The sequence below is a fragment of the Catharus ustulatus genome, chromosome 4 (genome assembly GCF_009819885.2).
Source record: "Catharus ustulatus isolate bCatUst1 chromosome 4, bCatUst1.pri.v2, whole genome shotgun sequence".
NCBI classification, from domain to species: Eukaryota; Metazoa; Chordata; class Aves; order Passeriformes; family Turdidae; genus Catharus; species Catharus ustulatus.
This window is the reverse complement of record NC_046224.1, coordinates 28,841,789-28,867,266: the sequence shown is the minus strand read 5'-3', so window position 1 is coordinate 28,867,266 and position 25,478 is coordinate 28,841,789. Positions and strand designations below refer to the sequence as shown.

Genomic DNA, 25,478 nt, shown 5'->3' with positions numbered 1-25,478 from the left:
GAGCGCCGCGGGGCGGGGCTGCCCCGCGCTGCCTCCTGGGAAACGCAGTCCTGGGCCTTGTGCCCCCGGGATAAACCCCGGGATGAACCCCGGGCATAAACCCCGAGCTCCTGGGGTGCCTGCTTTGGCACCCGCTTTGCCATGCAAGTGCTGACAGCCGTCGAAGGGCCCGGCCATGCCGTGGGGGTGACCCTGACACCCAGCGCTGCACAGGCCTCGGGACGTGGCCCTGCATAGCGGTGTTCGGGAAGTGTCCTATCCTGAGGTCAAACAGCAAGGGAATAGTGAGAAGAGCCACTGAAGGAACTGTTCCTGTGCTCATACGCATGATTTGAGTGGGGAAGTGCCACACTTTGGACGTGAGTAGGGAGTGCAAATAAGGAGCACTGAATGACCCTGGGTTCTTCTGAAAAAGACAAATTTGGGGTGATCGGGACTCCTTGTTTACGTAGTAAATCCAAATAGATTGTAGTGGATTTCCGTATTTAGTGGAAATTCTCCATAGTTACATCTAAATACTGCTGCGTTTAATAAACCCTCCTAAATTCAGGGCAGTTAAGGAACCATCTTAGTCTGAGGCTGTCGGGTGGAAACTTACCTTGTGATGAGATGAATAAAGACACAGTAATTACTGTAATACTTCAAAGATTAGACCCCAAATGTGCTATGCTAATTTGGGTTTAAAATTTACCAAAATTCTCAGTTTACTTCCAAATCATTACAGTTTGCTAAAGCATTCTAAAAGTCCATATACAGAATCAGTGGTGGCTGGCTATACACAAGAGTAGTTAGTTCTGTTACTCAAGTTGCCATAAAATTCTCATTTATTTACTGAAGCAGCTTTTTTTTACTTTATTACTTTTGCAGTATATTTATTACTAACCTGCTGTCATATGCACAATATTATTACTCTCTTACTAAGATATTATAGCAAAGTTTTTGTCCATACTAATTGAATTACTGAACAACCTGTGATTCATACTCTGCTTTGGAGCGCTGGCGTGTTGTTGGCTCAATTTCTCACCTCTCCCAAAGGAAGAGCAGCAGGCTAACCTACAAAATTCAGTGGGGTTTAGCTTTCAATTCCTAGCTGACAGGAGTTGTGCAAATTTGTGTTGGGCAATGGAGCTGTTTGTTTAACTTCTTTGAGTTATTTTTTCCACCGTAATTACCTTAAAATTCCACCTACATTGTATTCGAGAGGAATTGATCTCATGTATCATAAAGTGTCTATAACAATTTTTCCAGGCAGTGGCACTGAAAATTAATGTAAATGCATAGTCAGATCTTATCTGAATGTCTTGGTCTGTAAAGCTGGGTAAGAAATTTTCCAAGAATATGCTCTTCTGTGAACTTTCTGGTACTTCCTGCTTTTAATTTGCCCAAATATACTGTGTAGAAAAGTGCAACACAGCAGTTTTTCCCTCCCAGCTGGAGTTAGGAAATGCAGGGTATGAAAAGTGAAAAACAGAGAGTGGAGGAAAATGACCCAAATTTTACAAAACCTCTTAAAAAATTTTTAACTAACTTGTTCAGCTGTAAATATAAATGACTCAACTCCCAAGAAGATTTATAAAAAATAATTGAGTGATAACATCCAGATTTATAGTGTGTATGATTTGAAAATGTATTTTTTACCAGCGCCCATGCTGGATGATAATTGTCAGACTGAGGAATAAGTACTGTACAGTATGTAACTGCTGGCAGTTTATACCCTATGCATGTGTACATATATATGCTGGCATTTAAAGCTCCACTTTCCAGTGAAGGAAAAGAGATTTAAGAGTGATTGAGAGTGACTGAGTTTGGTTGAGCATCAGTATTTTGAAGATGTCAACCTTCTGGGTGCTGAGGCTAACTTGGCGTGGAAAATCCACATATACAAAACTGATCAGAGCTCTATATTCGTCATCAGTAAAAAATACCTGACTTGTGATTAGGGTACAGAGAAAAGTAAAAGCAAGAACATAACTTTCAAAGAATTGAAACTGATCTGCCTCATATATTGCACATAATCAGAGCCTTGGGTCAACTGCAAAACAAAACTGCACAAGCTATGAAAAACGGCAAGTGCTACTGTAGCTTACAATGTTCATACGCATCTTGTGTGCTTATACACTGTTATAGGTCCCAGGAGACCACATTCAGGTTAGAATCAGCCCAGAACTCAAATAGGTATAGGACTGAGACAAGTTAAACAGAAACAAAAAGCTGATCCAAAAAAATTTTCAGACACGGTGTCACCTGATCCTCCACAAGGGGCAATAGTTGTTTTAATAAGGTGGCCCAATGAACAGCTGAAAAGATCTGTGTAGATTAACATTTGCTTGATTTATGTTCCCCCCAATCTCAATGATCTCAGTGTGCCAGAATTTGTACAAATCTTGCAAACAGTTCAGAGAATTATCATTTACCTTCCCAGTTAAACAGACTGAGAAATACAAATGTTAGGTATTATGTAGGTTTCTAAAAAAAAAAGAAAAAGAAAACTAAATGATAAATGGTTTGCAGTTTTGCAGTTCTCTAAAAATGATTTGTCAAGTTTGTTTCCCAAGTACTGTGCTAAGGCAACATGACAGGATTAACTAAGTATTTTGTTCTGTACAAAAGACCATGGAGAACATGCTAAAAACATTAGTAGCTCTTATTTATTTAATTATTTAAAATATCCATATTATTTTTTCCAGTATAAAATGAAGAGCCTTGAATTTAGCAAGATCATTCCTGGGTAAACAGTTTTAAGTAGTCCTTAAAAACAGAGTATGAAAAGCAAACATCCTGGTTTCTGAATTAACTACAGAACTAAAGAATTTCTGTCCTTTGCCCTCTTGGGTCTTAAGCAATTCTAAACCAAAAAAGTCTCACTTAAGAGTGCACTTGCACATACCTGGTGCAAACTGCCCTTGTTTGTATGGGTCCTGAGTACAGTGGATACATTCTGCATAGGCTCTGAGGACAGAAAAACCCACGTCTGTTTCAGTTTCACAACACACCAAAAGGATAACAGTGCCTTAGTCCAATCCTTCCTCCCAGACCCGTGATTTTTAGCTACAAGTGAATTAAACCTTCCCTTAAGGCTATCTTTGGTCAGACAATGGATACAAGATAAACAGTGCGCTGTTACCTTGAAACATCTGCTTATTTTACAGTTTAGGCACACATCAGTCCACTGGAACTTAAAAGGAACTTTATGTTAACTTTACCTAAATTTTGGTGGCAGCTGGAGAGCAAAAGTTCTCAAGGATAAAGGATTATGAGAAATATAATATGGTCTTAGGTTCCAAAAGGTAATCTCGCTTATTGATGTCCTACTTCTGAACTGATTTTATGGGTCCCACATAAATAGGAACAAACAAATGAATATTTAAAAATCTAACTAAAGCTCATAAGGAGCTGTTACACTAGCTGAAACATCCTGACATTGGAAAAGCCTGCAAAAGAGATACTTAAGACAGATGCTATCTCTGTCTTCTTCCTTTACCTCAGTTCTGGGTCTTGTATGGGAAGGATAGAAGTATGTTTCTAGAAAGTAGAATGCCTTTGATTTTCCTGTAAAGACTGGATGTAAAAGGCTGTAAGCACAAAAAAACCTCACTATGCTGTTTGATGGGCTTGAAGTAAATCCCTCTGTCATCTTTAAAGAAATAAAACTGCTTCAAATTATCATTCTGATTTATTTTACCATTAGCTTCTTCACTAGTAGTGGTAACTACTTTATTCAAAAACATCCAGGAACAACATTTTATGACAGTACACTACTGCCTTTTTTTTTTCTTACAAGATACACATGGTTGGGAAAGTTAATAGAGGTGCTCTTTCTGTAGGTACTCTGCACATTTTCAGATATTAGCTGTGTTAACTGAGTGAGACTGTCAGACTGAGATGCTGGGACACAAAATCTCTTTAAAAACCCCCTAAAATTATTTTCACACCAAATACCATGTTTAAAAAGTACATTTTATTTTAATAGAAATGACTAAGATCCAGATGTATGACAACCAATTTTACAAAAGCTCTTGTACTTGCAAGCTAAAAATCAAACACAAATGATTTATATATTGCTTGCTGTTTTCTTCTGGTGTCCAAGTGAAAACCATTACAAAGAGTAAGTTTCTTAATTTTACTAGAAAAAAGGCATTATGCTGTCAAGTTTCATATTGAAGGCAAATGCTTATTTTACATTTCAGTAACCCAAAAGAAAATTTTATGGTCTCCTCCTACTGCACATAATGGAAGCGTTCTGTGCCATGTCAAACCAGATCCTACAGCTGCAGTTCCAGTAAGAATGGGCTTTAAAAAACAAAGAGATAAAGAAAAATATCAATAAACTTCCCTTGTAAATTATTTCTGTACTGCAGATACCAAGTTGCATGGACAAGTAAACACCACAGATTAAATACTCCTTAATAAATATAGTTAAAATAGCACAGAAATTCTACTGAAAAATGTGATTCTCAGCTACATAGTTCCAGTAGCTACTTAATACATTTAAGTAACGTGCAACAAAATACTCCATAATAACAAATAAACTCTTTACATTATAGCATGCATACATGTATAAACACTATTATTATAAAGGCATGATCTCAAATTTAGAAGCCTTTTTAAATGAACTTGCTTCTAGTTATTTCAATGTACTCATAACTAGTATGTTTGGAGGTAATGTTTTTACTGTAAGCATTACAAATATATACTGACTCCAGCAAAACCAAAGTATTTCCGATGCTTTGCATTTTCCTTAATTATTTAAAATATAATTAGTTAAAACCAGAAAAATACGCCACTAGGTGTTTTTAGCCTCCTTAGAACTAGAAATATTGCCAAATTTATTAAATATCAGGTTAAAGGTGTTTTTCTTCCCCTTAGAACTGATATGGCAAAGCAAACTAAAACATATATATCAAGCAGCTTTTAAAATAGCAGTTTAAGTGTGCAGCATTTTTTTTTCCTTAACATGAATGCCACAAACCAAAATAAAATAAAAAAGGTACAACAAGCAGCAGTTCTGGATGGTTTGGGCTAGTTTTTAATTATAGCTTTTAATTAACATGAGTCTGACCTGAGGAGCACAGATGTAACTCCAGTCAAAAATTTACCTGGGGATGTCCTAAATGATGAACCAGCAATTGAGTAGTTGTCTTTCCGGGATATCCAGTGGTTGCAAACAGATTTTCATTCACTCGGGACCACCTATGGAAAAGATTAATTTACCCATGAATAAAATGAATGGACTTTCCAAATACCCCTGTCATACCAGCAGAAGTGCACACAAAGTGGAGTTCTCTCCCTTGTCACATATTCTACTAACAGCAGGGAAACAGGTTTAGTGAATTAGCTTGTAAGTGATTCTCCACCCACAGCCCCATATGCATAGTGTTGTAAAACAAAAAAAAAAAAGTATCACATGAATGCTACATGTATATACTAAATGTGGGTCATTCACATATTTCACAAAGCTTATAGGCCCAGTCCCCCTAAAAATGACTTAAGTAAGACATAGCCAGGTTACTCAACTCACAACTGTTTTCTTAGACATAGATTTATATAGATAAACCCCACAAAATAGAGACAACATTTATACCTGAATAATCTGGCTCGATCAACATGGACAGGTCTCTTATCCTGTGGATAACTAAAACAGACATTCAGAGTAAGATACTGTTCTGCAAACAACTACATCTCATACTATAAGTACCAGAAGAACAGTAAAGGGGAAACATTTTCTACTTTCCATGAAGCTGCTGAGGGAAAACCAGAGCATTTCTGCAGCTTTAATCTCCATTTGGAGTAGGAAAACTGAAGTAGCTGTCCAGTTTATTATGGATCAATAGTAATCTATTTATGACTTGGAATGAAATTTTAACAAACACATACAGTGAGAGGTAAACAGTAGTGAGATGCTATCTCAAATGGACAAAAAGGCAGACAAATGTTATATTTTTAACAGAAAATATTGCTAAAGATGAAACAAAGAATACCCCAGAATGGTCTGTATCAATATCGTAATTGCTGATAATTGTTCATTTATTAGCTTATGCATGGGGCCTACAAAGATATGTAAGGGGCTGGAGCATCTCTTACAAGGAAAGGCTGGAGGAGCTGGCCCTGTTCAGCCTCGAGAAGAGATGACTGAGAGGGGACCTCATCAATGCCCATCAGTATCTGAAGAGCGGTGTCAAGGGGATGGAGCCGGGCTCTGCTCCATGCTGCAAGCAATAGGATAGGAGGCAATGGGCACAAACTGATGCACTGGAAGTTCCACCTGAACACAAGGAAGAAATTACTCTGCAAGTGACCAGGCACTGGAACAGGTTGCCCAGAGAGGGTGTGGAGTCCTCTGTACTGGATATTCACAATCCTGTGCCTAGGATGACCCTTCTTGAGCAGGGAGGTTGGACCAGCTAATACACTGTGGTTCCTTCCACCCTGACCCATTTGTGGTTCTGTGACTGCCATGCTCTATTAGCCAAGTACCTACATTTCCTCATGCAGTGATTAGGAAGAGAATAAAGAAACCTATCCCATGGGTATAAAAGTACCTGGAGCGAGTGATATCCCAGATCAGCCAATCATTTCCAGCAACTGCTCCAATTTTAAGAGTATTTTTTATACACCAGTCTGCTGACATCAGTGGTATTTGGTCACACTCTAGGGAGAGAATGGCCTGCTGTGTAATCAGATCATAGAATCGTATTGTCCCATTCTTCTCTGCCACCATCAACTGTTAAAAGAAATTGATAGAAAGTGGTAAACTCACCATGTAATGGAAATTAAATTTTGAAATGCAAGCAAGGTTTCCCTGAAGTCTTAGGTACGTATCATGCAAATATTTTCTAGATATAGATCAGCATACTCTTAAAATCTGATTGCACATACTGAAACTGCTGTTCAATAGTTGTATGTTTTCCACGTGCCCCCCACGGCGTCACATGGCCCTATCCCCCGGGCACATGACCCCCACAGCCTCACTAAATTAATACTAAATGAAGTACAGTTTTCCACTTCATACCAAAAAACTTTATCCTGGACACTCTTTAACCAATAAATAAAAAACACTTTAATCTATACTATACAGTATACTATACCACTTTAATCTATACAGCACTGTTACACTGTTTTACACAATGATTACATTATTTTATTTTTATGTATCTGTACATATCTATATGTATAATTTTGGTGATTAGAAACATCACTTCACAACCACCAAAGCAATGTACTTTTATACAGCAAAAAATTATTATTTTAACATTTAACGTCTTCTGTTCTGAGTACAAAGGACTGACACAGTTCTGTAAAAAAGAAAGAGTTGTCAGTCACTGGAACTGGGCTGCCCAGGGAAATGGTGGAGTCACCATCCCTGGAGATGTTCAAGAAATGACTGTACATGGCACTTAGTCCTATGGTTTAGTTTATACGATGGTGTTCATTTAAAGATTGGACTTGAGGATCTTAAAGGTCTTTTCCAACTGAAATGATTCCAACCTGTCATTCTAAGCAAAGTATTAATTAGTGTGACTGTGGAATCTGTAGAATTACTCTTACTGATTTTATATAACATCTCTTACTTCATTCTGTAACAGTTTGCAACAGATTTTATCTAAACCTTTTCCGTTACAGTAATACACTCAAGCAGTTGTTTAAGTATTGTAGAAAGAGCTTCCTGATTAAATTATAGAATCATAGAAGGACTGGGTTGGAAGGGAACTTAAAAATCCTCTAGTTCCAATCCTCTGCCATGGGCAGGGACAGCCTCCATTAGGCCAGATTGCTCAGGGTTCCATCCAACCTGGTCTTGAACCCCTCAAAGAGTGAGCCTTCACAACTTCTTTGGACAACCTGTTCCAATGCCCAGATGATGAAATTAGATTTTTCTTCATGAGGAGAAATGGTTTTCCGATAGTCATAAGCAGTAATTAAGAAAGTCAAAGAAGCATAAAAAATACTCCAGTAATACCAGTTTGTTTGGAAAAACAGAACTGTCACCAAAATTATGCTTTCCTGCAAACTAAAGGTCATGGTGCAGTAAGCATTTTGACCTGCAATAAGCTTTTCAGCAAGAAGTAAGTCTATCAAGTTTTATGAGCTTTCGGAATGGGCTTTTCTTTAAAAAAGAATCAAAAAACCCAACAAAATATCTGGTGCCTGTCTTGGATAATGATAAAAAAAAGACATGCTAATAATAACTAAGACTGGCATACTATTGCAATATTTTTGAAAAAATCTATTAATTTTGTTGAGCTAACAAAGTTGCCCAGTAGCAATCAGCAGCTTACCCATTAAATTCTGATGCCACCTGAATCAACAGTTTTTCTAGTTAACAGTTTCCTTTCTTAGTAAGGACGGATATTGATATTGGTAGAAAGTGTGAAGAGATTAGAGATCCTTCTTTCCTATTGCTGTGTAAATATTTTGATATCTTACTTGACTGCTTTTCTCTGTTTTTAGTATGTGTTTTTCTGGTAACCTGAACAACCTGAACAACTGCTGCTTAAGGCAATTATTGATAGGCACAATAGGAATAATAAATCCAAGACTGCAAGGACTAGGACCATTAATGAAGCTGGATATTTGGGTATATACCAGCTGATTAATCCTCCCCAGTACAAAAACGAGATAAGTTTAAAACTGTCTATTGATTTGATTTTTCAGAACATATTTCATACACTTCAAGCAAGAACAACAGCAACAAAAAAGTCCCTTGTTAACTTCAAGCAGATACTTTTCAAAGCTTGGCAAGTTCTATAAAGAGTCTGTATTATTGGTGAACCGTGTTACCACATCTCAGAAAAACTTGAGCTCTTCTTTGGTAACTGTCAGTTAATATGCAATCAGCAGAATAGTTATCAACAACTGATGTACATAATCAAGAAGGAATATTTCTGATGGGAGGAGTAACGGACTGAGGGTAAAATGACAAGAATGGTAATGAGAATTCATTTACGGTCACTTCACATTAGCAGATTCAACTAATATCCAGTTACAGTGTAAACTAGGTTCCCAAACTTCAGTGTGACTACAGCATCTAAGATTCATACTTTAGGTGTGTCCCCCCTCCCATTATTTTAAAGGTGATAAGGGCAAAAAGCTGAAAACCACAACCTTAAAAGCCTCGTCAGGATGCCAGCAAACACTCATTCCAGGAGAACGTAAAACAAAATGGGCTTTCTCATTTCCTTCCAAATCCCAGACCCTGGGGAGAAAGGAAAGAAAAAAAAAATTAAAGTACTAAACTATTGCCATTTGACTGCAAATACATTAACTTTCAGTGTCTCAATATGTTCACAAAGAAAGTAGCAAATGAAATGGTGTTCATGCTGTATCATTTGAAGGTCAGTGAAAGTGGCCAGTGCTGCAGGTATTTTAAGATTGGTGACCTAGGCAGAGCCTCTATTTAATTATTCAAATAATTTGACACTTTAGTTATCTAGACATGAAATCTCAGTGAGATGTTCTGATTTTTTCAAAAGTCAACACTACAGCCTTTGTATTATACCATAAACAGGAGTGAGGCAGTACAAAGCAGGAAAGTCCAGTTGATACAAGCAACCTAAAGTGAGGTACCAAACAAATCATCCATGTTGCCATGAAAAGGACAAGACCCTTTATTAAAATATTTTGGTTGCCTAATTTAAGAGTTTCCAGTGTTTCCTGGTGAGACAAGATTGAGTAATGGAATATAAGAAACCAAAAAAGGAAGCTAAAGCAAACAGAAGGATCTATGGCAGAGCTAACACAACAAAGGGTCTTGGAGAGCTTTCAACAGATAAATCACATGTGCCAGTTTAACCTTTGCCTTTAGAAACATCTACAGTACATATCTGGCAGCTATAAAAATTTTAAATTATCAACAGCATTTGGTCAATATGGACCTACAAATAGGAAAGTGTATGCTGAAACACCAAAACTAGGTCAGGTGATGGGTGAGTTTTTTTTGGATGTGTTCAACATGAGTGGTAATGAGCCATGGAACTACTTTGTTCCTAAAATGCTACAAAACCAAAAGTGAGCCTATTTTACCTCACAGCCACTGCTCATCTCCCTCTTTTCCTACAAAATCGATAGTTCAGTTATAGGACAAAGACATCACAGTTGTGAACATCAGTCTGAACCACAAAGCTACATATTCTTTACATACATTTGGATACTGAAACATACACATATATCCTTCCTCTCTGCTTGAGAAACAGCCAGTTTTTAAAGTAGTGTTTTAGTGCCCAGTCTTTTGAGCTAGATGAGTGGCTATGTACTATTATTGTTTATTCTAGAGGATTTTTGCTGACTTCCTCCAGACTTTTTCAGTTTATATCTCACCAGGGTGCTTAGAGCCTTATATTTAAGAGATTTAAAAAAACCTCTTAACTAATACATCATAAGTCTAGACAAAATATATGGGAATAAAGTAAATATATTTAATGAACAATGTTGTTTTCTTATGCCAAACCACAATAGATCAAATATTTGTTCTCCCTGTAGAAAACACAGGGTCTCTAATCTTGAAGAATCAGTGTCCTTACTAAAAAAAGTCAAAACAAAAACCTGACAAGTGTTTAAAAAATGAATATCTACTTGATTAGGTAATTTAGAAACATACAATACTTTCTTCTACTGCCAAAAATTTTGCCTTGTAGATTTGTCCAAGTCAAATCAACACTTCCCATGTGTATTTACTGTGCAGGGAGAAAATTATGATAGAACAGAAGATGGTGAATCATTTTGGCAAAAGGAATATGCCATTATGTTTCCTTTCCTGAAGTGAGTGATGTTATTAGGTGTTGAGACAGAAATTTATGATTTTTACCTCCATAACTTTGTTATTTATAAAGTTACCGAATTTTTACTTTGCAAGAATAGCAGGACTATTAGTAACAAACAGTATGGGGAGGAGAAGCGATAAAAGCCTCTTTTATATTTTCTTCATTGATACCAAAGATGATATAATTTAGTTTTGGGGAAAAAAATCCCCAAAACCCCAAAAACACAAACCAAGCCATACATATCAAGATAGATCCTTGTCTGAATGCATCAAGTCTATAGAATTACATATGCGTTTTCAATATTTCTTTGTGAAAAACCCAAGTAAAAAATGTGCAAACACCCAAAATTTAGCCAAACTCCTTTTCAATTCCTAAATTACAGTAATTTCATGACTATAAGGTGCACCCTTTTGACTAACATTTTCCCCCGAACCCGGAAGTGCGCCTTATAGTCCGGTCCGCCTTATATGATGGACAAAATTGCGAAATTTGCCACCCCGGAAGTGTGAGCCGCAATGGGGGGAGCCGGCAGTGCCACGGCAGCCGGGTGGAGGTGGGCCCGGGGGCCCGCGGCACTGCCCCTGCCAGGTGGAGGCGGGGCTGGGGGCCCGTGGCACAGCCCCTGTCGGGTCCGGGGGCCCATGGCTGCCGGGTTGAGGCGGGGCCTCGTCCAGCAACCGTGTGGGTGGAGCTGGGGGCGGAGCCTCGCTGCAAAAAAAAAGTGCGCCTTATAGTCCAGTGCGCCTTATATGATCTACAAAGTTGCGAATTTTGCTGACTCCCGGGGGGTGCGCCTTATAGTCCGGTCACCTTATGGTCGTGAAATTACTGTACTCAGTAATCATAACCAAATCAACTACAGATGCTGCCCCCCATTTTGTCCACATTCCTATCACATAAATAAATCTGAAAAGACAGGATTTTCCATTCAAAGCTCTTGAAACCTTATTAATACTCCCATGATTTTATAACAAAGTATAATACTGTCTATTTTTCTCCAAATAGCCTCATCTTTTTTAACCTTGCCATGTGCCACTCTCTTACTTCTCTTTTTCTTCCAGCCAACCACTGTGGTACAGAGTTGTCACTGAGCTTGTGGTATTTTTTTCTGATATTTAAAAAAAATCCACAAAAAATTCATTGGAGAAAAGTTTGAATAAACACAGCTGAAGTAAGTGCCCAGGTTTGATTAATGTATAGTCTCAAAAATAACATGCAATCTTCTCAGTAAAATAATTATTTTTTAACTAACTAAAACTGAGAAATTATTTACTGCAGTACTCAGAAAACTTAAACCAACTCAAATACAGATAGTTGAAAATGCTGTTAAAGAAAATTCTTGAGAAACTATCACCTTTCGCTTGTCACTCAAATCCTGTAACTAACAAATGAAAATTGCAGTTATAGCTTGAAGATATTCAAATTCCATTGTATCACCTATATTGTATCTCGCATGCATGAATATGGATGCATATGTGCAGCAATTTCATCATACAGTGGACTTTTATTACAGCTGGAAAAGTACCTCATTAGAACTCTGAAAACCTGTGGCAATGGACATGATCCTTATTTTATCTTCTGATTTTCTGAATTTTGAGCAATTCTAACTAGCAGAACCAACTGCTAACTGGACCAAAAATCATCATTTGCAATATTAAAAGAACTAAACAGATTGCAATCTTCAGGCATTTCTCAAATCCCCAGAAGATGGAAGTAAAATGAAAATTCTTCCAACAAAAGGTTTCTAACAATTTTAGTGAGTGGGTAGTGGCTAGAAGAAATCTTGACATCTGATTCACAACCACAAAGCATGATCAGCTATACTTGATCCATTTCTCAAAGATTACTCCTGTCCTACATGGTTTTGTTAGGGTTTTTTTAATATCTAACTTTAATACATTTCTTTACATGTCCATCAGACATATTCCATGTGCAAGGAAAATCCTGTCACTCTTGAAAAGCCTAGAAGACAATGGAGGAGGGCAAGATTCCTGTTCCTGAGATGACACAAAGGCAGAGTGAAGTTGTTCCTCACAGAGCACAAGGAGTGAGGAAAAGATTTCAGAAAAGGAACATGAAAGTGCATTGTGGCTGTACAGTGTAGTAAAATTTTCTAAGACTCTATGTGGGGGACTGTACAGGGTTGGATACAAAAAGTGTGCAAATTCAAAGACTGGACTCTGAAAAAAATTCAAGACATCTTTATTTTCATAAATTATAGTGCACAACTAGCTCAATAAAATGTAACCAGCGTACCTCAGAAAAAAACCAAATATTTTGGTATGACATTTCTTATATGAAGGGACACTGGAAAATCCAATCACACAAACAGATGAACAAAGAACAACATGAAATAAGACAACCTTTATAAAAATTTTGACAGGAAGCCATACCTGACTGTACTAGGAATTGGAAGATGCAAATAGAATATGGTTTTGGAGGCAGAAATAAGTGATAATGACCAGCCGAAGATTGAAATATTTATTGAATAAACAAGGTAAGATTCAAGTGCAATGTGTGCTGGCAAATTAAAGAAAACAAGAACAAAAAAAATAAACAGGAGTTAACCACTAGCTTTCCTTCATATTGTCTGAAGAATATACACAAAGTAACTAGAGCATGAGAGTACCATGTTAAAAACCACTACAGATAAATCCCCCTAAAACCAGATGAAACACTAGATTATATTCCAAGACTCTAGTTAATTTTAGCTATCAGTGATATCAAACCTTTCCCCCTAATCCCTGTTTAGGGAGCAAAACTAACCTTCTCATGGACTGGCATTTATTTTACGTGCAACATAGGAAGATGAACTTCGGTGACTGATAAATTCACAAAGTCCTCTATGAAGTGATGTGAGCCATGGCCTAAGGAAATGAACAGAACTCCGAAAGGACTCAAACGGTCTGACACTGTCACTATCCTTTCAGTTCCATAGAGGAGGGAGTATGAGGTGATTATCAATCAGAATTAAACTTCTGACAGTCAAGAGGTTCCTTTTTAGCATGGATATGAGATTAGCGACTCTTGACAGGATGGTTTTTTGTATTAAGTTATCCCACAAACATTAGATAGTGTCTATAACCATCAACAGCGGAGGGGGTCAGTTGAACTCATGGTGTTTTCCAAACATTTCTCACAATTTTTTGGCTTTATTAAGTATCAGAACAAAATGATTTGTACATCTGAATCTGTGCAGACTCCTAAACCGTGTTTCCAAATCATAATGAAAAAGCCAGTAGTAATTTTTTGTTTTGAAGATTGGTGCACAGGGAGTCATACAGATCTCATTAACAAAGTGGAACACACATATTCCTACACTTAATGCAAATGTTCAAAGAGTGTATAATGACTTACTATTTCAAGGAATTAAATGAAATATTCCTTAAAGCTATTGTAACACAGATGACCCCTGCAATTATTTTTATGCAAGAGCATTTTAGTCCAGTTCTACTTCACAGCTGCAAAAAGGTAAATAGTTATGCGATCAAGGCAAATAAAGACCACATACAAGAAATAACATTTCCTGAGTGACATAGCAGCAATTTATAGGTAAGAACATTGGATATAACCAGTATCCAACTTACAGTCTGTCCTCTAACCAAAATGACTGAACCCCACTCTGAGATGTCACGGTTGCAGCAGCTCGTGGCAAGACTATTTAGTCTCACTTCCTTAGAGGTCTCTGATGAACTTTAACCTACGCTTTCTCTTGAGTAAAAACCAGGGAAAACCTAATCATGCTTGTATATATTCAGTACATACTGAAAAGCTATTTTAAAACTTTATTAAGACTTAAAAGTGGAACTCAGGACTTGTACTGACTGTTCTAGAACTTTATTCCACAGGCATTAGCAGATTTTGTATCCTAAGAACAATTTCAGGATAGAAATTCAGTACAGACAGAAGAATTATTCCTCTTCTTACATTACTACTGAAGCAAATTACAGAGTAAGTAAAGAATGATTTTGGTAAGTCCCAAGGAATGCATTTTCCATTAGTTTTGAAAGTGTAACCTTTAAATTCAATAGAAAAAGTCTTCATGCCCCACATGCATGAATGGAAAAAATAAGAACTCAAGTAGCCAAAAAAAATCCTACTTATTTCCCATGGCTTTTAACCAAAGACTTTATGGTTTGTGGCATAAAATGTCCTTCACAGTTACCAAGCTGAAATCTTGTTAGTATATATTAATTACATAAATTTTATTTCCTTTAAAATTAGTATCAATTAGACAACTGGTTTTAAAACTGTTTTCTTTCATCCCAGGAAAGCTGAGCATTTCATAAAATAAACAGGAAAAGGCCACAGAGTCAAACAGTTTTTTGATGAATAAGCCAAATATGAGTTTAGATTTAACAATGAAATAATGGATAGGAAAAAAAATCAGAAGATACAGGTAAGTCATACATTTCTACTATTTATTCCTAATGACTTTGTTGGAAATACTGACTAGACATCTATGGAAAAACTGCCCACTCATCAGAGTAAAGAAAGTCAAACATTATGCTTTTCCAGCTCTCTTGCTGCTCTACTGCAATGACCTGAAAACCCTGCATAGCTGCCCTCCTGATCTCTCCAACTGCACTAGAAAGGTAAGAAGAGCAGCTCAACAGATTCATGCACACTACTAAAAGTAGATGGGTGACCTTTTGACAAGGACAAATTCCTGTATCAAAAACCTTGATTCAGCATGCTTCAAAGCATTAAACCATGCTTCCTCCCTATTTCCAGTTATAAATACACGAAACACCTGGGTTTGAAGCAGACGTAATCATGGTATTTTGAGCTGCCAGTCACCATTGTATTAGGATGGTACTGTCTTCAGGCTATGTCATCCCACCCTCTGATAAAGCTAATACATTTTGGTAAATGGACAAGTGCACATACGTATGCTGGTTTTAAACTTGACCCATTTGATGACAGAATACATGAAAAGGTTCTGTGTAATTCAGTGGTGAGCTATGAATGTCTGCTCTCTCCTATTCTCATTTTATTCCTATCCCAGAAGGGGGAAAATAGTGTTTGCAAATCCAAGACAACAGTTTCCTTCATTTTGAATATAGCTGGTTCAAAATACTGCTTTGAAAAAAGATAATCCACAAGTCACAAAAAAAAAGCCAGTCTGCAACCTGAGTTAAAAGAATAATTCACTTCTTGTCTTGTTAGTGGACTAGTCTTGTTAGAGGACCACGAAGAACACACTAAAAATAAAAAATATACAGCAATTTCATGACTATAAGGCGCACCCTTGTGACTAAAATTTTCCCCGGAACCCGGAAGTGCGCCTTATAGTCCGGTGCGCCTTATCTGATGGACAAAGTTCAAAAAATTTGCCTACCTGGAAGTGAGAGCTGTGAGCCATGGGGGGAGCTGGCAGGGCCATGGCTGCCAGGTGGAGGCGGGGTGGATCGGCATGCCCCGGCCCAGTGGCACGCCCTGGCCCCGTGGAGGCAGAGCTGCCCCTCCAGAGGCACGCCCTGGCCCCGTGGATGTGGAGCTGCCCCTCCAGAGGCACGCCCTGGCCCCGTGGATGTGGAGCTGCCCCTCCAGAGGCACGCCCTGGCCCCGTGGAGGCAGCACGGCCCCTACACAGGCACCCCCCGGCCCCGTGGAGGCGGCACGGAGGGGTGGTGGCCATGCCCCGGCCCCGCTAGATACAGGAGGGCCTGGGGACCCGCAGCACCGCCCTTGCCGGGTACAAGTGGGCCCGGGAGCCAATGGCTGCCGGCTTGAGGCGAGGCCCCGGCCAGCAACTGCGCGGAGGGAGCTGGGGGCGGAGCCTCACAGCAAAAAAAAAGTGCGCCTTATAGTCCAGTGCACCTTATATGATCTACAAAGTTGCGAATTTTGCTGACTCGCCGGGGGTGCGCCTTATAGTCCGGTGCGCCTTATGGTCAGGAAATTACTGTAAATGCTTATTTATTTAAGTGGGCATATGAAACATTCACAGATAGAAAAAGTAGAATAAGTATAATAGTGTTTTGAAGAAAATGCATACCTGCAGGTGTGATCATCACTTACACTTGCAATTTCTTGACCTTCGTTGGGAGCAAAGACCAGATCATTAATGTAATCTGAGTGGCCATCAAATGCCTGCCAATCAGAAAAAGAAATACTTTTACCTTAGAGCTGACTGTTCCACCAATGTACTTAACAGACCTGCTATTGGAAAGATGTGTGTTAAGCTAGAACTATCATTTTAACAGAAGGTAAAAAAAAGTTTTAATCAGTAACTGGATTTCTTTAAAGTATCTAATCCATGTGTAGATTCATACTGGCTTTTTATAATTTTTTCAACCACTGAATTTTGAAGGTAGAAGATAGTAAATCTCAGAAAGGAAGAGAAGAATGACCAGGCAATGAACGCGTGATATGCTCACATTAATGAACTCTGATTACTGGTAAGCAACTCTGATCTCAGTATTTCTCATTAAATACATGTATGGTGCTTTTGAAAAAAATCTCACAAAATTTTAAGTCAGGCAAATTTCCATGTGTAGATGTATCTGTTATTGTTCCACCCTCTTCTATTCAGTTCCACTGATTAAATCTCAAGGCACAGCTACTTTTGTTTTGCCCAGCAAGGTATCATAAAAATGAGACAAAAATATCCTCTCGATAACAGCATGAGACTGAGAGATTGCAGAGGAAAACAAGGTCAAATGAAAACAAGTTCCACAGTTTGCTGAAAGAAAACCACACCACCTTAAAGTGTAGCTATTCTGAGGAACGAATGCAGAACTGATAAAAAAAAAATCTCATACACACAAGAACCAAATCCCCCTCTCTAGAAGTTTTAAGAATGCCTCATCAATTCAATACAGAAACATTTTTCACCAGCCAACTTATTTTTTCCAGTAAGTCATTATTTTATTAAAACCTAATGGATTATCCTAGAACTAATAGGCCCTACGATGATGCTAAACTATTTCGACAGAATGCCAAGTCTTTTGACAATTTTCAGCATTTTGAATTCAAATATCCTGCCTCATTTTACTTCTACAGTTCTGATGAAATATGCTTTTTATTAAGCAAAATTTGAAGCAGAACAAGGAAGCCATAATTCATTTCCAAATGAAAACCTCAAAAGAAGAAAAAGGTTTCACTAAGATCCATCAGTCATATTTTACCTTTTGTTTTTTTTCTGGGTTGGATCCAACCTATAAATTTTGGATTAGTCGTGTTGACAAAGTAATGGAAAACTCAAGTGTGCTTCAAGTTCCTTGTTGATAATTACACCAAGACAGTTTTTCCACAGGGAAAATGGAGTAAGATTACTCCGGCTATCCCTCCAGAAGCAACACATACTAATTGTTTACTATAAAAGACAAAATGTTCAGAGATTACATTCTGAATGTAGTCACATACTTCCTTCAGCTTTGTTTCCATGTTCTGGACCTCTCCTGAAGATCCCATGTGTCAAGCATGCACTGTATAATGGATCAAAATTTTCCATGAGTACATCCTGAGTTCAATCTCAGGTTTATGAAATAGGTTTTCTGAGGTATCAGTGAACTGTTAATAAGAAGCCACTGTATCAAACTTTACTGAAAGCCAAATCAGCATAGCTCACCCAGAATTCGTGAACATCTGGGATTTTGCATGTGCTTTAAATCAGAGTCAGGTGTTACTTTTATTGACAAGAAATCTAGAGTACAATGATTGTCCAGATATAAGAAATTAAGATGATTGCCAGAAAGGGTTTTCCACACTACAACAAAAAACCCCAGAAGACAGTCTCAAAGAAAACTTTTACTCACATAAACACACTGGATCACATTCTTTCTTTTTGTTAATGAGTTCCTCACTAATAGGTAAAAATATGCATTTTCAGCTGTTTTCTGATTATTTTTAACATTAGACCAAGCCTGATGCAGTAACAATATGTATTTTTACTTTTTCCTCAGCCAGAGTACATCCTTAATAAAGTTCTTGGACAGCTAATTTCAGTGGTGGAGCTGCCATAAACAAAGCTAATAGCTTTACTGTTAAATTCAGGCCAACACTTACATTTGTATTGTATATGCATTAAACAATCATAGAATCGTTAAGGTTGGAAAATCCTCTGAGATCATTGAGTCCAAACACTAATTTAACACTGCCAGGTCTGTCCCTAAGCACCACATCCATAAGGTTTTTGAACACAGTGATCACACTGCTTTCCTGGGCAGCCTGTTCCAATGCTAGACCACCCTTTTAGAGAAGAATTTTTCCCAAATATCCAATCTGAACCTCCTCTGGCACAACTTGAGGCCATTTCCTCTTGTCCTATCTCTTGTTGGCTGGGAGACTGACCCCCACCTGGCTACAGCCTTCTTTCCGGTGGTTGTAGAGAGGAATACTGTCCCCTCCCGAGTCTTCTTTCTCCAGGCTGAACAACCTCGGTTCTCTCAGCTGCTCCTCATAGGACTTTTGCTCCAGACCCCTCACTAGCTGCACTGCCTTCTCTGGACATGCTCCAGCACCTCAGTGTCTTCCTTGTCCTGAGCAGCACAAGACTGAACAAAGGATTCAAGGTGCCAAGTACAGAAGGACAAACCCTTCCTTATTCCTGCTGACCACACTACTTCTTGTGGCCTTATTAACCCAACATAAATAAAAATAAATATAAAAATTAGAACTTAGATGTTGAATTTCACTCGCTAGAGTCTGTAGTACCAAATTTATCTCACTGTTTTGTTACTTCAACTTATTATCAATCCATTAGCTAATGTTAAAGAAACTTTACATTCTAAAAGTCTGTGGTCTGAAATTGACAAAACTGGCAGATATTACATAAATAGATAATTTTAATATGGAATGACAGACATCAACTCATAAGCAAAGAGAATAAAGAACTTTTAGAACTGTTGTCAGAAATCCCACCAAGCTGACTATGTCAGTTATCCCACTGCTGAGAGGCAAAATCACGTAAGATGACCAACACTGAAAGAAGGAAATAAAAATATGTGTATGTATGAAGCAACACAAAACCCATGTTCTTTCAAAAGATTTAGTAGCATCCATCTTTACTTCTTATACCCTGTCTTCATTCTATTATCAGTATGGCCATATAAGTGACATCCACAATTTACTTACAGTAATTTCAAGACTATAAGGCGCACCCTTTTGACTAAAATTTTCCCCCGAACCTTATAGTCCGGTGCACCTTATCTGATGTACAAAGTTGCGACATTTGCCACCCCGGGAGTGCAAGCCCGCAACAGTCCCCAGCCGAGCAGAGCCCGCCCAGCGGCAGCATCAGGCCAGCGCCGGGCCAGGGTGAGCCTGGTGGCATTAGGGCAGCAGCCGCGTGGGGGAGGGAAAGGGCGATGGCGCAGCCTGGGCAGGGGGGCAAAGCCACCGGCATCGGGGAGGTGGCTCCACGGGGCGAGCCCGCTGGCATCAGGGCGGCCCCCAAGCGGTGGGGTGAGAGCCGCCGGCATCGGGGCAGCGGCGGTGCAGGGCGAGCCTGCCGACATCGGGTCACCCAGCGCGCCAGGGAACTCCTGGAGCAGTGGGGCCCCAGGGATGCTGCACGGAGCGGCGGTGGGCATGCCCCGGCCCCGGAGACACTGCATGGAACAGCGGTGGGCATAGCCTGGCCCCGCCGGGTACAGGCGGGCCCGGGGACCCATGGCGGGTTGAGGCGGGGCCTCGGCCAGCAACTGCGCGGGGGGAGCTGGGGGCGGAGCCTCGCTGCAAAAAAAAAAAAGTGCGCCCTATAGTTGGGTGCGCCTTATATGATCTACAAAGTTGCGAATTTTGCCAACTCCTGGGGGGTGTGCCTTATAGTCTGGTGTGCCTTATGGTCCTGAAATTACTGTAATTTCTGTGTGACAAATCTCACTGTCTTACTAATACAAATTAACACACCAAAAATAAAAGTCTATTTTTGTCTTCTTTATACCTCCTAAGGCATTCTCATCAAAAGAGGCATTATCATATTCTAAAGCAGTAAAAGCCAAGGAAGACTCTCCTCCATTTTTTTTTATTAATTAGCTTTGCTTATTGTTAGCTAAGATTGAGATCTTAGCAAAAAAAACCTTCAAACTGGATAGCACAAACATCTAATTAACAGTAATACTTGGTCTGGGACATTGTTTCAAAGGAAGAATTTTGAAGGAAATTAGAAAATCATGTAGGTGATAATTAAAGTTGTTCCCACTTGGAAGACAGAAAGGTATTTACAATACTATGATTATCCCTAGAGATGAAGGATCTAGGATCTATCACAAATGGAGTACAAAAGTAGCTAAAGATTAGACTTCACTAAAAACTAAATAATCTTTAAAAAATCACATTAGCTGCCCTTACCTTAAATTCATTCTTGTCCTGTAAGTCAGAATTAAAGAGCCGTAACTTCCTATCAGAAGCTGCAGTACAAAACCTATACTCAACAGACAAAAAAAAAAAGCCCTTCAGTCAACCAACATTGCAATAGTTGACTTATCAGTTTTCCTTCATTTTAAAAATGCAAAGTGAGATGCAAAGAAAAAATCAGATTTTGAAAAAAAAGCAAAAGCATCTATCTTTTCTGCTTTGACAACAAGCAGAGTTATATTATAACTAGAGCTTATGCATAAAATAGTGTGCAACAAGTGCAAAGAATATTTATTCACAGAAAGAAATGCAAGATATTTTACAAAGCTAAATCTGGATCAATTACCAATTACCTGAAATATGTCCCATAAATACTGCTGAAACTTTCATTGGAAGAAGTTTGGTAGGGCACAGAAAACTATCCTCATTATCAGTGTTTTAAAATACTGAAATATAAAATTCATAAACCAATTTCCATTCAACATACTTTAACCCAAAAGACTATACAAAAATGGAGCAGTAACTATGATAATTTTGAAGACTCAAGCAAACTACTGAGTACATTTTAATTCAGAATTCACATTTAGTAGCTAACTTTCTAGATTTTCTAGATTTACACCTCAATGGTTCTCACTAATAGTATCTATAGTTGAAACAACACAAATATTATGCAAATAAGTACAAATAGCTTTATAAAGGAGGCCATTCAAATGATCTCACATTTACTAAGCTCTTAAAAGAAATGCTTCTTCACAGATGTACAAAGAAAGAAACTATGTCTGAGGCCCATAAGAATAAGGAAAAAAATACTATTTACTGCTTATTCACTGGGGTGAGAGTCAAGGGGCACAAGAAGTAGGGCAACAAACATGCAAATGAACAAAAATATCCTGTAAGAATAAAAATGTTTGACAAAAATTCAGAGACTTCATCGGTGATTTCTAAGGAGTTAGATTTCACTCATAAACTCTGAACAATCCAATACTAAGGACTTAGGGAAAACAGGTAAGACACAAGGATTCACTGTAGCTGTTTACTGTTAAGTACCTTATCTGTGGAGGTATAGCATCAAGTCTAGTTTCAGGACTCCATGCTATGGCATCAACTCTGATTCCATGGTGAAATGTTCTCAGTGTCTTATATTGCATGCCTTCCACTTCTGCATCCTCCTCCTATAGAAATATTGCAGTTAGCTGGTTCAGAACAAGGTCTTGGTGACTTTGAACAAATCAGATTGCTACAAAATGAAAAGGCTTTCAAAATTGCAGATATTGGGATCTTTTCAGATCAAAACACCTTCAAAGTGAAAACTTGGAACATACAGAAAGCAGTAACTTGAAATATTTAAGTACTTAGAAACACATTAAATGATTTCAGTCTCAAGCCAGAGGCCAGTGAAGAGCAGAAAAATTAGAACTGAGCTACGAAGATGCTGAGCACATTCTCTCTATAAGTAGTATCTTCAGAGATACAACTAAAGCCACTTGAAACAGCATGGCAATTCAGCATACACTGCAGTGAGAAGAAGCAATAGGAACAAAACCAAGCACATAATTTAGGCTGAGTTGTTTTTACAACATGGAAAAAAGCTGCCACTTCCAGAGCATTGCTCTTTAAACAGCAGGAGATAAAAAGGTGTTCTCTGTCATCTAATACTCATTACAAACTTGCTTATTCTTACCACCAGTAAGAACACCAGATAACCAGAAAAAATAAAACAAGAGTTGGCATTATGGACTCCATCAATAAGTTGACCTCTAAAAAGCTTTGAAAAGTTTTCAGAACATCCAATGGAGTACCTCAAAGAATATTCCTACACAATTTTCTCTATGTCACAATTCTGTTTTAAGGTAAAGAACCTCTCTGTATGCACTCTACATAATGTAGAGGCCAAGCAGAACCCAGCTGAGGATGCACGAAATTACCCACAGTTTTCAATGCTTCTCAACAGGAACAAAGAATAACATTTTCCTCTCCTACTCTGAAATACTCATTGACTCCACATGTGGAAGGGAAGGGAGGATATGAAAATTATAAAAAATACATCTTGTGCCAATGGTTGTCAAAATTTTAATTACTTCCTTTTCAGGTCTACACCAGAAACAAGGTAGAGAGCAACACAAATGTCAGTATGTTTTTGTGGTTAGCACTAGGTGCTCCTCAGAAAATTTCCAACAGTAAGATCATGAGGAATAATAATGATAATAATAATAGTACCAGCTATGTTATTATTCATAATAGATGAATTACAAAAATAATGTTGTATAATAAAGAAGCAAGATAAAGGAAAAAAAGCTTAGAAATTCCAAGCAATTGTCTCCAATTGATTGTCAAGAATTTAGGCAAAAAATCCCATCTAATGAAAAACATTTTATCCAGTATAAAAATATACATTACTTAGTATTTTGCATTTTAAAATTTTTCACAATATAACTCCAAATAATTTCAAGGTGAGAAATTTTACTGTTTCCAACAGCATGAGGGAGATCCAGTAAAAGCAATTGGGAGAAAAAAAACCTAGGTAAGTATTTCTACAATTCATCCCTAAAAAGAAATACCCATAAAATTAGCACAGATGTATTAGTGTGTATTTCACGAAAACAATGGTAACACAGACTAACCTGAAATCTGCAAGTCCCAACAACCACATAATTGTTGCCACCATAAGCAATGAGGGAACATGAATCTCCACTGTCAAATGGATTGAATTTTACCACGTGTACATAATCCTCACAATCCACAGTGTAAGAAATGTTTCTAGTAGAGTCTTGCTTCATTTTCAGTGAACTAAGTCAAGGTAACACGGAAGTGATGTCTTCTCCAGGACGAAAATCTACATTCCTACACAAAAATTTAAAAAAACATAGATGACTCTTCTGCATAAATAAAAAATGTAAAGTATTTGTGGCAGAGCAAATAAACATGTCCTATAACATGTTCAAGAACACAAAAGCTGCACTTAAGCTTATTAGATGTAGCCTGTTCATTTCATCAATCAAAATATTCACTAAACTAACATACATTCAAAACTGTCTCTTACACACCTCAGCAACAATTGAAGATTTTTGTGCTACCCTTGGCAACCCAACACCAGTATTAAAAAACAAGTAACTGCACACACCAGAAGAGTCACACACAGCATTTTAACATTTTTAACCACATGACAAGAAACAATACATCACTACCTTCAAATTCTCTGTATTTGTCTACCTCTTTATAGACTGTGTCTAATGAAAAACCGAGTTAACCAAGGCTGCAAAACTGAAAATGAAAATACTGTTGGGCATTCAACCAGTTTTCATGAGAATCATCTATCATGGTTTCTATGTTAGAGCACAAGAGGCTAAGATACGCAATTGCTTTCAGAATCAATTCCTTTTAGTCCCAGTACAGATTTGACATAAGTTTATGTCGTTTTGGGGAATTAGACCTTCAACTACACACCACGTGGAAAACCAGCTTGAAATCTCAGACCTTTGACAGATTTTGGTGTATAAAAGATATGAAGGTTTCAGCATCCAGGACTGAATGTTTTGCTTGGAGCCAGTCAGGTTTGAGAGGCACCTCTCAAACACGGAGAGGCTCTCCGTAGCTGTGTGTTTATTAATTCATTCAACAAACCACCATACTTTACCATAAATACTTTAGCCATAAAACTTGCATAGCTTTGCTCCTAAGGTCAAATGCAAGTTTTAACCCTATCGAAAGTTTCCTTCCTCCACGAACACAAGCCATTATAGAATCTTAGAATGTTAAGGAGTTGGAATGGACCTTTACGATCACGTAGTCGCAAACCCCGCTGCCATGGTCAGGGTTACCTCCCTAGACCAGGCTGTCAATGCCTCATTGGCCTGGCCTTGAACACTTCCAGGGTTGTGGCATCAACAGCCTCCCCGAGCAACCTGATCCAGTGGCTAACCATGCTCACCGTAACGAATTTCTTCCTCACATGTAACTAAAGTTTCCCCTCTTTCAGTCTGTACCCGTTGCTTCTCGTCCTACCACTACAGCTCCTGACTAAGGGACTTCCCTGTAGTGCCACCTGAGATGCTGGAAGGTGCTACGAGCTCTCCACGCGGGCTTCACTTCTCCAGGCTGAACCCCAACTTTCTCCGCCTGAATTATCGGTCACCAGACCAGCCTGAAAACACCGAGAGTATTACTACCTTCATTTCTTTAAGGAAACGCGATTAGGACAACCGAGCCGCGTGGGTGCGCGTTACCTCCCCCCATCCATGCGCATCCTTTGCCCTCCAACTCCCTCTTTTCCCCTTCCCAGCATCTGCTCCCCAGCCAGGCTGCCCCAGTTCCACGGGCCGGGTGTAGCCCGGCCCTGTCCCGCTCCACACGCACCTCCGCGGCTCCCGCAGCGGCCGCAGCTCCCGCCCCGCCGCTCCCCAGCAGCGCCCGCCCCCG

General features: G+C 38.7%; 2 protein-coding genes and 1 long non-coding RNA gene across 5 annotated transcripts in view; 2 read left to right on the top strand and 1 right to left on the bottom strand.

The window, feature by feature from the left end:
• The first annotated feature begins 63 nt into the window (after nt 1-63).
• Nucleotides 64-19,428, top strand: LOC116995790. The gene is made up of 3 exons (XR_004417777.1): nt 64-359; nt 12,677-15,352; nt 17,074-19,428. It is a non-coding gene; the product is annotated as an uncharacterized LOC116995790 (long non-coding RNA).
• NUP37 (nucleoporin 37) lies at nt 3,939-25,474 on the bottom strand. 3 transcript variants are annotated; one of them, XM_033058753.1, is made up of 10 exons: nt 25,416-25,474; nt 23,684-23,903; nt 22,110-22,234; nt 21,057-21,129; nt 16,759-16,853; nt 9,103-9,193; nt 6,540-6,721; nt 5,582-5,632; nt 5,097-5,190; nt 3,939-4,290 (listed from the first exon to the last, which is right to left on the bottom strand). In XM_033058753.1, exons 2-10 carry the CDS (start codon nt 23,837-23,839, stop codon nt 4,177-4,179), a joined length of 981 nt encoding a protein of 326 aa, XP_032914644.1. In that variant the 5' UTR covers nt 23,840-23,903; nt 25,416-25,474; the 3' UTR covers nt 3,939-4,176. The 3 variants fall into 3 exon arrangements, with proteins under 3 accessions (XP_032914644.1, XP_032914646.1, XP_032914645.1); XM_033058755.1 differs by lacking the exon at nt 25,416-25,474 and adding an exon at nt 25,286-25,355; XM_033058754.1 differs by lacking the exon at nt 25,416-25,474 and adding an exon at nt 25,105-25,189.
• LOC116995786 (PARP1 binding protein) overlaps nt 25,248-25,478 on the top strand; it is a 38,997-nt gene continuing 38,766 nt past the window's right edge. Inside the window, exon 1 of the mRNA XM_033058749.2 lies at nt 25,248-25,274. The gene's annotated coding sequence lies outside the window, so the exon portion shown is untranslated. The remainder of the gene's footprint in view (nt 25,275-25,478) is intronic.

Excerpts from the sequence above, each read along its gene's own strand:
- NUP37 (XM_033058753.1), bottom strand. The coding sequence starts at position 23,839 with ATGAAGCAAGACTCTACTAGAAACATTTCTTACACTGTGGATTGTGAG. Across the intron at positions 9,194-16,758 it reads AGTGATGATCACACCTGCAG|GGTCTGGGATTTGGAAGGAA; the intron begins GTATGCATTTTC and ends CTTTCTCCCCAG. Across the intron at positions 4,291-5,096 it reads ATCATTTAGGACATCCCCAG|CCCATTCTTACTGGAACTGC; the intron begins GTAAATTTTTGA and ends TGTTTTTTAAAG.